Raw genomic sequence first — 13,930 nt, 5'->3', positions numbered from 1 at the left:
CGTGAGCAGCCAGCAGCCACTGTGAGCGGCAGTCCAGAAGCCGGCGACTGATCTGCCTCACCCGGGAAGAGCGCAATAATGGTGCCAACTTGGGCCAGTGAAGCAACATCTTCCACAACTAGACTGAAGAACAAAACGACAACAACTTGTCTGTTCTCCTTCCCCCAATTCCTCAGCGCTGTTCCCATCCCCCAATTCTCCAATAAAAATCTTTAAAAAAAAAAAAACTCTTGTGCTCAGACTTACCTACCTTCACATATTGAATGCTTAAAACATCTACCTCTACAAATTTATTAATGATGGGTTTTGATAACTTCATTGAACTTAGTTATCTTCTCATCACTCTCGATGTTAAGCAATAAGTTTTCACCATTTTTCCTTCGTTTTTGTCTGAAATCAGGTTGATTTCCTAATTTTTATGCTTAGCTACACACATTTATACTGGTTTTTGTGACCCAGAACTGATAGCTCCACTTTTAGATGGTCTCCATGGAGTATGGAAAAAGGAAAAAGTTGCTATATACTATCCTAAGGCTAGAAAACTAATTTTATGGCATCAGTTATATCCAAAAATGTTTAATTTAAAATTTGTTATGAATTAACTACCTACCTTCTAGAGGCTGTCCATATAAAAATATGGACATTTTAATAATAAAAAACTTTCTATTTTGAAGATTATTAACTAACAATTTTTATACTAGGTGAGACAATGTCATAATGAATAGTAATAGTAGCAATTATAGGCTGATTTTTTTTTTTAAGCTGAGCCATCCTGCCACCTGTTGGCAGTTCGGCAGCAGCTCAGCTTGGGCCAGGAATCGAACCAGTAACCCTGTTGCTCAGAGCTTGCACTCTTGAGCGAGCTCTTAACCAACTGAGCCACTCGGCCAGCCCAGTAGTAGCAATTAATAGTAGCAAAAGCTACTCCTTCCAAATCCTAAAATGGTGTGAAAAATCCAATCATCCTCTTTCATGCAATTAACCATACATATTTTTAATAATACATTTTATTTTAGTACTTAACGATTTTCCTCTATACCGAAATAGATTTCTAACACATTGTAACTTGATTTATTTAATTACATTCCAATAATGAGTTATAAATGAAACTAAACTCAGGACTAAAAAGTTTTGCTTTCTAAAAATGTATGGAGTTTCTATAAAATAAATTTAATAGAAATTTAAATATAAAAATGCAGTAATTTCAGTTTACCAGGATTGGAAAGTCTTTGCTTTATGAAAGTCTTTATAAATTCCTTTATTGATTTATGAAGGCAATCAAAAAATGCCATCTATTATCTGTAATACATCAATCTGATCCTATCAGTAGGTCATAATCTACCATGTAAAAAAATACTGAAAAAGTGCCCATCATGCCTTGCTAACTAGGGGACTGTGTTGCTTGAATTTAAACAGAGTTCTGAAGAAATCATTTAAAGCACAGAATAGAGATGTAGGTGTTCTTGTTTTTGGCCTTCCAAGTTTGCAAGGACTTTAATACCTTTTGTTACATTTTTTAAAATACAATTTAGATAACTTAAGACTTCTATATAAACAAGTTTTAGCATACTTCTTCAAGGTATAGCCTATGTCCAATATAATAGCTACATTTCATAAAAAATGTAAAATATGACACAGAGTAGTCCTTAAGCAATTCATAATAAAGTCTCTAATTTGGGGTAATTAGAACATGTTTTAACTGTCATATATGAGATTGTAATTTACCAGGAATTATCCAATATGTGACATTTTAGCTAACAGGGTGGTATTTGCTTTCGTAATAACAAAGGCGTTTAATCTGGTTTCTGAAGGCTTGTTAGGAAAGATGTCATAAAAATACAGTAATAAGTGTTCATTCAGTCAATTCATAGAACTTAAACTATTAGTAAATCGATGTCTTTTAATTAAGTTCATTTGTATTAAAACTGTATGTATGAAATGAAAAGTTTCAGTGTTTGTAACCTCTAATAAAATTCTTTGGCCTTGTTACTATAATAGTTAATTCAAATAAAACTTTTGAATATTGATATATTTTCATGTATAGATATAAATGTTTTAAGTATCAATTAGTAAAATGTTATTTGAAAAAAGTACGTGAATTTATGATAACATACTTTCACTTAGAGGACTGTTGGAGTCAAGAATTTAGAGCACTGTTCTGAAAATAAGAAACAAAATAATCTTAAGGAAAAAAGAAAAATAGAGACTATTAGAGTTATTAAAAAAAATTTTAATTTATACCAGCACACATAAACAGGCTTGGGATAATAAAGGAAACTCTTGAAAACAAAAGAGAACTATATCATTCTAAGTATCTATTTTGGCAGTCATCTGTTTCACAATCTAGCTTTCAAGAACGAATTCCTCATCTTAAAACACTCATTGATGTATTTCAATTAAGGATTCTTATTTAGACTTTTCATATTCAGGTCTTTATATCTAATTATATTACTTGCTCCTCCCCACAATAGAGTGCCTTCAGTAGATACTCACTGATTGATTGTGGTATTGGTGCTAAAGATAGTGCTGAAGCTCTGGCATCAAGCCAAGTCTGAGTATAGGCTCTCCTGTTTTACAAACTGTATAACCTTAGCCAAGTTACTTAATCTCTGCTTCAATTTCTCATCAGTTAAACAGAGAAAGAATAGTACCTCACAGAGTTGGGGAAAGTAAATGACAAACACAAATAATGAACATAGAACTGTTGGTTCTCTCCCTTCACCTTTGCTTATCACTGAATTAACAATTAGAAAATTTGGCAAAATTATGGCCATGAGATTCTCCCATTTTAATAATCCAGAGGATTTACTGAACAGGTAGCATATTGGCTGACATTTCTATTAAAAAGCAAGTTATTTGCAATGAGGCATGCATGGAAGACAAAATTTTAGTCACAAAACCTTGCCTTGGGCCGGCTGAGTGGCTCAGCTGGTTAAGAGCTCGCTTGGGAGCACCAGCTCTGAGCAGCAGGGCTGCGGTTCAGATCCCACATTGAGGGCCAGTGACGCTCGCCCTCTACAGCTAAGATGATGAACAACAGCTCGACCTGGAGCTGGGTGCTGCTGTGAGTCGACGGCGTAGGCTTGCAGCAGGGCTGCAGTGGACTGCCATGAGCTACATGAGTGGCTGACAGCCAGCGTGAGCGGCTGGTAGCTGGTGTGAGCTACCAGAAGCCACTGTGAGCGGCCAACCAATGACTGGCGACCGATCTGCCTCACCCGGGAAAAACACAATGATCATACCATGGGCCAGTGAAGCGATGTCCTCCACAAGTAGACTGAAGAACAAAAAACAGCAATTTGTCTACCTGTCTGTTCCCCTCCCCTAATTCCCCAACACTATTCCCCTCCCCTCAATTCCCCAATAAAATCTGAAAAAAAAAAAAAAAAAACCTTGACTGAGGAGCCAGCCGAGTGGCTCAGTTGGTTAAGAGCTTGCTCAAGAGTTTGAGCTCTAAGCAACAGCGGTTCGAGTCAGCCCAAACTGAGTTACTGCTGAGCTGCCAACAGGTGGCGGGATGGCTCAGCTTAAAAAAAAAAAAAAGAAGAAAAAAACCTTGTCTGATAACATTTTTTTTTTCACACTTAGCAGTGATGATATACTTGGTAGTGAGTATTAAAGACTGAAGTGCTAATGTCCAGTGTAAGTTACTATATTTTTACTTTCTCATTGCATGGTTTCTCTGAACTCAGGAAAGGCAGTTTAATTTTTTTGAACATTTCCTGTCTTTTCAATTTTAGCTTTAGCTTTTTCCATTTTGAGGCTATGTTCTTCAATCATACAAGTTCATAATTCTTATAACTTGTTGATGTATTATTCCTTTTATAGCCTCACTTTATCTTTAGTAACGATTTTCCCTTCAACATAGATTATCTACTGTGAATATTAAGATACCAGCTTTCTTTTGGTTAATATATGTCTAGTGTTTCTTCATGTCATATTTTCTGTTATGTTTAAGCATATAACTTTTAACTACGTATAGCTAGTTTTTTAAATATAAGTTTGAACATTGCTCTTTTGGCAAAAGATTCATCCTACGATGTTTTATTACAATTACTGATATATTTGTATTTCTGCTGTCTTATGGGTTTTCTTTTAAAGTATTTTTCATTTTTCTTTGCCCTTTTTTCTCTTTCCTGTCTTCTGTTGGATTGAGTTTTCTTTAACATTTCATTTGACTTGAAATACATTCTATTTGTATTATTATACATTAAATATAAATGTATAACATGCTTGTTAACTTTATATTTTTTATATTTATAGTTTTTAACCAATAGACACTTCTCAATTACTTCAAAGGAAGCCAAATTACTGAAACTATATTACTGAATGTGTTCTAAAGTAAAAGATATTACTCTTTTAAAAATATTTTAATCAGGAAAAATGTGTAATTGGCCATATTTTTATTGAATGTATTGAATTAAGAGAATAGAACGATGATTCCAATCTATAACAGTCGATCATAAACTAGTTTTTGAAGATTCATCTTCATGTTAAATTGCACAAACCAGTGACTAATGCGGGGTACACGCACAAGGCACAGCCTTAGGAGTGGTCTAGCATAAGGAGGTTAGTATCATTTTGGTACCAAATGGGTTAGTCCCTTCCCCTCAAGCTCAAAGTACTTCTTGGTGATAGAGGAAAGCATCTTAGGGCTGGGCTTCCTTTATCCTGTGTCTCAAAAAAGAATAAGACAGTCTTCTCAGAATGTTAGAATCCCCACTAATTAACCTTCATTAACTCGGTTGTTACTGTTGTGGCTCTTCCAGCAATATTAACTTCCAAATTTGGTGTGTTATTATTGATAAAAGTTAACCAATCCTGTCCAAAGTTCCAGTAAGAGGAAGAGGCAGGACAAGCTGTACTGTGCTGAAATGATACATTTCATACTGTCTTAGTTTTGCAAGGGACTCAAAGGCTTTCTTCTAGAACCAATCACCCTAATCTATGCTCTTGGTTACCCTAACTTGTGCCCTAGCACCCCCCAAGCTCTTGGAACTAATAAACCTTTGCTGCAAAAATAGACACATGGCTGCCAATATGTCCAGACCTGTTTAGGTCCACTGATAAATTATTCACTCTGGCAAAAGACAGCAAGGACCCACCAAGGTTTATAGCATCCAGACCTCAACCAACAAGAACAGTGGTTCTATCTCTGGTAGAACTATGGGGGAATTGCCTCCAGGAGGCAAATATAGACTATCATACAGCAGCTCTATGAACCAAATCTTGGTTAAGAGGCACTGTCTCCCCCATAACTCAAGTTTACACTAATGCAGGCCAACAGCGCAACTACATACTCACTAGGGGTAGGGCAGTCAGAGATCCAGGAAAACATCCCTACCATAATGCCCAAGGAGGAATCTGTTGAATGCTTGGTACTGCCACGTGCTGCCCAAGCTACTTTAGGATTATAAGTCATCCAACTGCTGCCTTTACTTTGGTTTTGGAACTTCCCAAATCTGAAGACCTATGTCCCAATCACAAGTACACTGTGCAAAAAAAAAAAAACCTGTGCCCCAGGGCCCATGCTCCAGGTAGGCTTTCTTGAGTACTTTGGCATCAACCTAATAGTCGATTTAATAGGCTCTTCTCAGCCCCTAGTCACACAGGTCCTTAGGAAAAATGATGAGGCCTACTTCCAATAACTGAGATTTCAGTGAAATTAAAGATTGTATCTATTTCTTGTTCCTGTCTATTCTTCACCTCCATATAGCCACAGGTCTTCTAACTTCAGAGGTGCCTAGTCTATGAGTTCACTTGTGGAGCAGCTCTCCAACATACAATGATGCCACTTAACATGTACAATGCCCACAACTTCTTGCATGACTCCCAGATAGGACTGTAGTCTACTGAGTTGACAGCTTCTTATTAATATAACGTGACATCCTGTGAACACCTGGTCAGCGCTTTATCATAGCCTCCTGCAACACTGCCTCCAAGAATAACCTAAAATGAAAATTTGAGAGCCTTGGGGTAGTACTTGGGAGAAACTGCCTTTGGATCAAGGGATCCGAAGATGCCAGATAAGGTGTTAACCAGTTCTGGAGTAGGAGCATTCTTAGATGTCTGTAAATGCATCATTATCTTCTCCCAGAAGTAGTTAGAATGCCCTCTCTTGGAAGTGCATGCCCTCCAGTTTTAAGTTTCACTTGCCATTCTTAAACATCAAGTACCCAAAGGATATTTGCTTTACTTCCCACAGAGAATCCAACTCTCTGTATCACTACAGAATAAGTCAGAGCAAACCACACCTCTTCATTCAAAATACCTTGTCTTTTGTAATAATTATGCCCTCTCCTCTTTGGTTCCCCTTTTTTCTTGTGCCCTCCAGTACCACAAATATTCTGATAGCCAGTTAAATGCCTGCACAAATGACAGACGCACAAAAGGAACTCCATTAACACCCAGCAAGCCAAGGTCCAGTGTATTGACCAGCACTAGGTCATAGGAAAGAAAACACTGACTCTCTATTCATGATAGGAACTGTAAGACTGCTAAAAGGGCAGAGGTTAGTTATCATTCCACTGGTTTTCCAAGTGTTTTCCTTTATCCATGTAAACACATCCCATCTTTTTCACCACTCTGCTCTGTCCAGCCCTAGGAGATATTGTACTCCATCCTAGGCCCGGTAATCTGCCCTAGTAACCCCAGCAGGTAACTGGAATATGTCATATGAAAAGCCCAGGGTTCCATTATGAATAATAATGAGGGTCTCAAGGAACATTCATAGAAACAGTCCCTTTCACCTTTAGAATGCCTTCAAGCAGTGTTTCCAAGCAAACAAAACTTTCTCATCACACTGATAAAAAAAAACCAGAAACTGGAGCTGAATAGTAGTAGTACGTAGAATAACTCTCGGGGAACTAGCAGCACAATTGTTTACTTCATAATGAGCTCTCTCCACCTGCTACCATGCTTAGAATGGATATTTCAAGGCAAGTTCTCATTTTAAACTTTGGCCTAGCTGTCCAATCACCTGTGAGATACAACGCTGGCTTACTGTGTTGCAGTCATTGTATAAATGGATACCTTAACATCTTCTCTGTGATGTTCTCTTATGGAGCCTTGGAGAAATCCCTAAATCCAGTTTGAGATTCTTGGAGCATTGATCATTTCCTTCCTTCACCATCACCTTCAACAAATGCAACAAAACAGATCTGAATAAGGTACTTACAGATTTTTAAACTTTAATAACAAGTTAAAATAGCAAAAGAAATAATCAGTAAAAACTACTTTAAATGTATTGACTTTCACAATAACTATTCCATAATTTCTATATTGTATCGATGATTGACCAAAAGAAATCATATACGGTAAACTACGTATGGGAATAAAAAAATTAAGACTAAGAAATACAAAAAAAATAATGCCCTTTTGAACTATTTAGATTTTTTTAAAATCGTATCTCTAAATCTGTTATTAAAGTTTAAAATTTTTAACACACCAAGTACCTCAAGAGAGCTTTACAATTTATCATAGGTATTCCAAACAAACTTGATACATTTATTAGCTTACTAAACATTTAGAGTAAATGTCCTTTTTCAGTAGTCTGAAAAAAACGGAGGATTCTGATCTTTTTTATTGTTTTCTGTAAAACAGCCGTGGTTGCAGTTATCCCTTGTATTAAGAAAAGCAATAAAAATTTTCTGTGAATTCTGCAAAATTAGAAAAGCAGAAAACTAATTTATTCTAAAGACTCTGAAACTGCCCCGGTGGCCTATTGGATAAGGCATTGGCCTCCTAAAGACTCTGAAACCTGTGTTCAGTAATTCAGTGTGAGACTAGAGCCATCTACTGGTTGAAGTGTAATGTTACAAAGCACAACTATTGAACTATTAACTAACAAAGTACAGGGAGTCATGGTTTCAAATACCAAAAATGTAAACGTGAGCTAAAATCATCTAGTCTAGGACACTGACTTTTAAAGGTTTACTGAAAGAATCTCTTTTTAACAGGAGACCCAACCTATATAACAAAGTAGGACTAAAAGTTGAGGTAGGGGGCCTCCAATCCCCACACTAATTTGCCCAGCAGAAGCCAGGCCAATAGAAAACAAGCCATGAGAGGTAGTCTGGGCAAATAACTGTTGTTTGAAAGGAGGCGCAATGAGAAGGTATAATATCAGCAAGATTGTCTCTTACTTATCTTTCCCTAGAGACATCTTAGAGACACAGGTATGCAAAGGACAGTGGTTAATGGACACAGAACTGAAGAGTAGGGGGTAGGCAACTGAAAGGTTACAAACCTCTTTTCACAGGGACGGCACTTATGTGCTCATTTGATGGAACCCTTTAGAAAACAGTATAACTTAACTGAAAATGCAAAATAAGAAAGTAACACATTTGCTTTTTTTACCACAAGCCAGTAAGAACTGAGTTTCTAGGTCCTCTGGGCTTTCACCAGCCAGGCCCTGGACTGGTCCAGGCGTGGAAACAAGAGCCCACTTTCAGGTCCCAGCCTTCTCCCTTCAAAAGGGCAAGGAAGTCCATAAAATCGAGGTAAGAAATAGAGCTCTCCAAGGCCCCTCTCTGTGGCAGAGACCCCCAACCTGGAGAGCAGCTTGTCAGCTAGGCTTGGGGTGACAGGCTGGAGCACAGTTCCAAAGACTCGCAAACATTCTAAGGCCACATGAAGCACAGTACCCAACCAGGGAGCATCCACTGGGCTCTCCCAATTCAACTTCCATGGTGCGTGCCTTTGGACAAAGCCGTTAGTTTGCCGTACACAGCTGGACACTGCCTCCAGAGCCTTATAGATCTGGAAGTTAGCATAGTGGTCTGCTACCTGCTTGGGTAAAGTGGCCACTGCGCTCACTAGAGCATAGTCGTCTGCCTGAGCACGAGCTGATGGCCCCAACCCGGGCTCCCTGGGAAAACAGGTAGTGCAGAAGGCCGGGTAGGTCCCAGAAGGATTTATTCTACTGGCAGTGCATCGGTTCAAGAGACCTCCCAAAGCATCTGCCAGCTCTGAGTCTAACAACTTGACCACTTTTTCATCATAGTAATCACAGTCCCAGTTGGGGACGCCCTGACGAAGGAGAAAGTAGCGAAAGCCATCCACAGTATAGCGGTCAAGGCAAGTCCTGGGATCCACCACGTTGCCCAAACTCTTAGACATCTTTTGGCCACAGACTGTCCAGTGAGAATGGACATAGATGCGATGTGGTGGGTTCATGCCAGCCCCTAAGAGGAGAGCAGGCCAATAGATAGCATGGAATTTGAGAATGTCCTTGCCTATGATATGTGAGGTGGTTGGCCACCAAGACTTGAACTCAGCATTTGGGTAGCCAATTACAGTAAGGTAGTTGACCAAGGCATCCAGCCATACGTAGATGGTCTGCGAATCATCCCCTGGCACCGGAATGCCCCAGTGCAAGTGGTTACTCCTGCGAGAGACTGACAAGTCCGGCAGCTCCTCCTCCAGCCACTGAAGCACGGAGTGACGGAATGGCTCCGGGGTGATGGCCTGAGGGTCCTCCCTCAGCCACCGCTGGAGCGGCTCCCGGAACTGGGAAAGCCTGAAAATGTAGTTTTCTTCCTTTGTCCAAGCAACGGGATGCCCGCTCTCGAGAGATACAGGACATGAATCCCCCGACGGGCCCGGATGCCGGGTGACCTTGGTCTCAGGCAGGAAGCACTCGTCGGAGGCGCAATACCAACCTTCATAGAGCCCCTTGTAGAGCAGACCTCGAGCCTTCAGCACTCCCCAGAAGTACTGCACAGCCATCCGGTGCCGGGCCTCGGTGGTGCGGATGAAGTCGGTGGAGGAGATGCCAGCGTCCCGGAAAAGCTGCTGGAACTGGGCCGACACTCGATCGCACAGCTCGGTCGGGGCCAGGCCCGCAGCGGCTGCTGCCTGCTGAATCTTCAGGCCGTGCTCGTCGGTACCAGTGGAGAATCGCGTGGCGGCGGGGCTGGGAACTCGGAGGCGACGGTAGCGGCACAGGGTGTCCGCCAGTAACGCCGAGTACAGGTGCCCAATGTGGGGCGCGGCGTTCACATAGAATATGGGTGTCGTGAAGTAAGCGCGCGCATCGTGAGCTTCGTCGCCGGCACCCAGAGGACCGGAACTATAGACGCGTAGGTTAGAGTACTCCAGGAGCGAGACCCTACTCGCCAGTGCGCGTCCTAGCAACCGCAAGCCAGAAACCCGCAGCATGGTGCCGGCGGGGCCCAAACGGCGGAGTGGGCGTTCTGGAAGCACGTGTGAGGGGCGCATGCGCAGCCGGGCCGCACCGCCGCTTCCGGCCCCGAGCGTCCGTCCTCCGCCGCCGCGCCCGCGCCCGCGCCCGCGCCTCCTCCCTCCGCCGGTTTCGGATTTTGCGGCTGTGAAGTGCTGCCCCGCGCTGGAGATACTGATAGCTTAGGTGAACTGGGCTTAGGGGAGGTTATGAAAGCGGATAAATCTTTACCTTTCTATAACATCCTGTGTGGCCTGCTTTGAGTTGTAATGTTATATTTACAGAGCTGTTTTTCCCACTAGGCTGAACTGCTTGTGGGCAAGAATTTTGTATTAGGGCGTTTCTCAAACCCCAGTCGGTGGCTGGCACACTGCAGGACACAGACATTCTACATAGGCCCTGATCATCGGAGGGCTCTGAAATATCATCTAAATTTTCTCTCAGAACCCAGTGGACACAATCTGGAAGGAGGGAGGGAGGAAGAAAAATAATTACCTAGGGTACTTGAGGGAAGTATAAGAACTGAAAAAGTAAAGGAAATCTTTAAACACACTCCGCTTTTGTCGAATCGACAAAAGAGGTAGATTTGCGATGTGCCAAGTCTGCCAAACATTTAGATCCCGGGGTGTGGAATGCAATATGTTGTCACTGTGTACATAAGGGAGAATCAATTTTCCAATTTATTTCTCAAAGTAGTAATGTTCTTTTTAAATGGTCTTGAGGTTCTTAGAGCATTTTTTTTTTCAAGTTTGCTTTTACTAACGGAACCCTAGCTCTTTTGGAGCGGGATGACTTAGGAGCCCAGAATTGGATTAATATTACTCCTTGCTTCATTACATGCTCTCATCTTTGGTCTATAACAAGCCATCTTTTTTATTATTTATTTAAATACTATATTCATTTAATAATAAAATGGAAAGGAATACATGTGAACCCACAACTCAACCCAAGAACTAGAAGTGGTTCTCAAGTGTGGTCCCAGAAGAGCAGCTTTAGCGCCGCCTGGGACCGCATTGCAAATGTATAATCTTAGGGGACACACACACACACACACACACACACACACACACACACACACCCCACACATACACACTCACCTATTCAATCAGAAACTTGGGGTGGGACCCAGTAATCTAGGTTTTAATGAGCTCACCAGGTGATTCTGATGCACACCAAAGTTTGAGAACCACTGAACTAGGAGATTACCAATGATTTAGATCTATGTGCTCCTTGTCTTTCTGTTCTCCCAGAGGTAATCATTGTCCTGAATTTTGTAGTTTTGCATTCATGTTATAAAATACATGGTACATATTGTTTCATTTTGCTTGTATTTAAATATTTTTAAGAGGATATCACACTACAGGTAGTCTTCAACTTAACCTTTTTCACTCAACAATTTGTTACTAAGACTCCATGTTTTTACCTGTGATGCTAGTTAATTCATTTTGACTGCCTTACAATAACTTAAGAATGGAGGCATAGGGTAAGTTGGATCTGATTTCTGTGGTGATATGGAAAATGGACCAGTCAACTTCTCTGTAGGAGTTACAATAAGTACAAGTATCCTTTGGGTATTTAGTTGATGTGCTCTATTTGACCTTGCAGTTTAAGAAGGGTGAGTGAAGGATAGGTAAAACTTAAAACTGGAGCATATGTACAGCCCCCAGAACTGGGAAACAAATCCAGGCTAAGTGTCAGAGAAATCAGGTTCTCCAGCATTTTTTTCTGCCTTACCCATAGAATCTATTCTTCAGCATACAAACTTACTATTTTTTTTCTTACATCTTAAAAAGAAAAAAAATTTTCAACCCCCCACTTCTGTTCCATTTCTTTCTTTTCCTTTATACCAGAACTCCTTGAAACAAATAGTTGTTGATGCAAATATATGGTGATGGAAGGAGAATTGACTCTGGGTGGTGAACACACAATGTGATATATAGATGATGTATTACAGAATTGTATACCTGAAACCTATGTAACTTTACTAATATTGTCACCCTAATAAAATTTCATTTAAAATAAATGGCTGTTGATGCACATTTGAGTGGCTCAAGTTTTTCCCCTTAGAAATGGTACTCTAGGGCCGGCCGAGTGGCATGTTAGTTAAGAGCTGGCTTGGGACACCAGCTCTGAGCAGCAGGGCCCCAGTTCAGATCCCACATGAGGGCCAGTGACGCTGCGCCCTCTACAGCTAAGATGGTGAACAACAGCTCGACCTGGAGCTGGGCTGCCGTGGGTCGCCTGCGACGGCATAGGCTGCAGCCCCTCCTGCAGTGGGCTGCCATAAGCTACCGTAAGTGGCCGGCAGCTGGCATGAGCTGCCAAGAGCCGCTGTGAGCAGTCGTCCAGAAGCTGGCGACCCATCTGCCTCATTCGGGAAGAGTGCAATGATAATACCAACATGAGCTAGTGAAGCGACATCCTCCACAACTAGACTGAAAAACAAAAGGACAGCAACTTGTCTGTTCCCCTTCCCCGATTTCTCAACAATGTTCCCCTACCCCAATTCCCCAATAAAATATTTAAAAAAAAAAAAAGAAATGGTACTGCAACAACTTTCTTATTTATATCTCCTGGTACTTACATGCTCAAGTTTCTCTTGGGTATATATCTAGGAGTGATATTGCTGGATCATAGAGGATGTGAATGTTCAATTTTCAAAGATAATGCCAAGTTGTTTTCCAACATGATTAAACAACTTTAAATACCCTTGAAGAGATCTCTCTAATACTTCGATATTATCTACTTAACTTTTTGCCAAACAAGTATAAAATGCAATTTCACTAATGTTCATAGAAGCACTATTCACAATAGCCAAAAGATGGAAACAACCCCAATGTGTCTGTCATCTGATGAATAAATAAAAGTGGTATAGCCACATACAATGAAATATTATTCAGCCATAAAAAGGAATGAAGTACTGATACATACTACCATATAGTTAAACCTTTAAAACATTATGCTAAATGAAAGAAACCAGGCACAGAAGACCACATATTGTAGATTCCATTTGTATGAAACATCCAGAATAGACAAATTCGAAGAGACAGAAGGAGATTAGTGGTTGCCATGAAGTGGGGGAAAGTTGGAATTGAGAGAGAATGCTTAAAGGATATGGGTTTTCCTGTTGGGGTGATGAAAAAGTTCTGGAGCTAGTGATGATCATGGCACAATATTGTGAATGGACTTAAAGCCACTGAATTGTACACTTTAAAATGATTAAATGGTAAATTTTATGTGTATTTTATGACAATATAAATGTTATCTCATTGTGGTCCTGATTTGCATTTTCTTAACTAGAAGTGAAGCATCTCTTCATGTATTTATTAACCATATATGTTTCTTTGCTGTGAAGTGCCTATTTATATTTTGTGCCTCCTTTTCTATTGGCTTGTCTTTCTCTTTATTTATTTGCAGGAATTTATATATTTTTGGTACTGCTCCTTTATTGGTTGATATTTTGCAAATATCATCTAACAGTATCTAGGCTTTTCACATTAAAGAGGATTGATGAGTGCAAGTTCTTAATTTTAATATAGAATTTATCAAAATTTACCTTATGATTGTCATTTTATGATTTATCATTTATGGTTATTTTACGATTATCTTTTTGCCTTTAAAAATACTCTTAGCCAGCCAAGTGGCTCAGTTAGTTAAGAGCTCACTCAAGAGTTTGAGCTCTGAGCAACAGCGGTTCAATTCCTGGCCCGAGCTGAGCAGCCACTGATCAGGATGGCTCAGCTTAAA

General features: G+C 40.4%; 2 protein-coding genes across 2 annotated transcripts in view; both read right to left on the bottom strand.

Moving 5' to 3' along the window:
• Nucleotides 1–7,096, bottom strand: part of PLCL1 (phospholipase C like 1 (inactive)) — a 407,944-nt gene extending 400,848 nt beyond the window's left edge. The window contains exon 1 of the mRNA XM_019635632.1: nucleotides 7,033–7,096. The gene's annotated coding sequence lies outside the window, so the exon portion shown is untranslated. The remainder of the gene's footprint in view (nucleotides 1–7,032) is intronic.
• A 1,131-nt stretch (nucleotides 7,097–8,227) lies between these two features.
• MARS2 (methionyl-tRNA synthetase 2, mitochondrial) lies at nucleotides 8,228–12,131 on the bottom strand. Its single transcript, XM_019635635.1, has one exon. It carries the CDS (start codon nucleotides 10,219–10,221, stop codon nucleotides 8,383–8,385), a length of 1,839 nt encoding a protein of 612 aa, XP_019491180.1. The 5' UTR covers nucleotides 10,222–12,131; the 3' UTR covers nucleotides 8,228–8,382.
• Nucleotides 12,132–13,930: the final 1,799 nt, after the last annotated feature.

Source organism: Hipposideros armiger, unplaced genomic scaffold (assembly GCF_001890085.2).
Source record: "Hipposideros armiger isolate ML-2016 unplaced genomic scaffold, ASM189008v1 scaffold_23, whole genome shotgun sequence".
Taxonomy (NCBI): Eukaryota; Metazoa; Chordata; class Mammalia; order Chiroptera; family Hipposideridae; genus Hipposideros; species Hipposideros armiger.
This window is presented reverse-complemented; position numbering and strand designations above follow the sequence as displayed.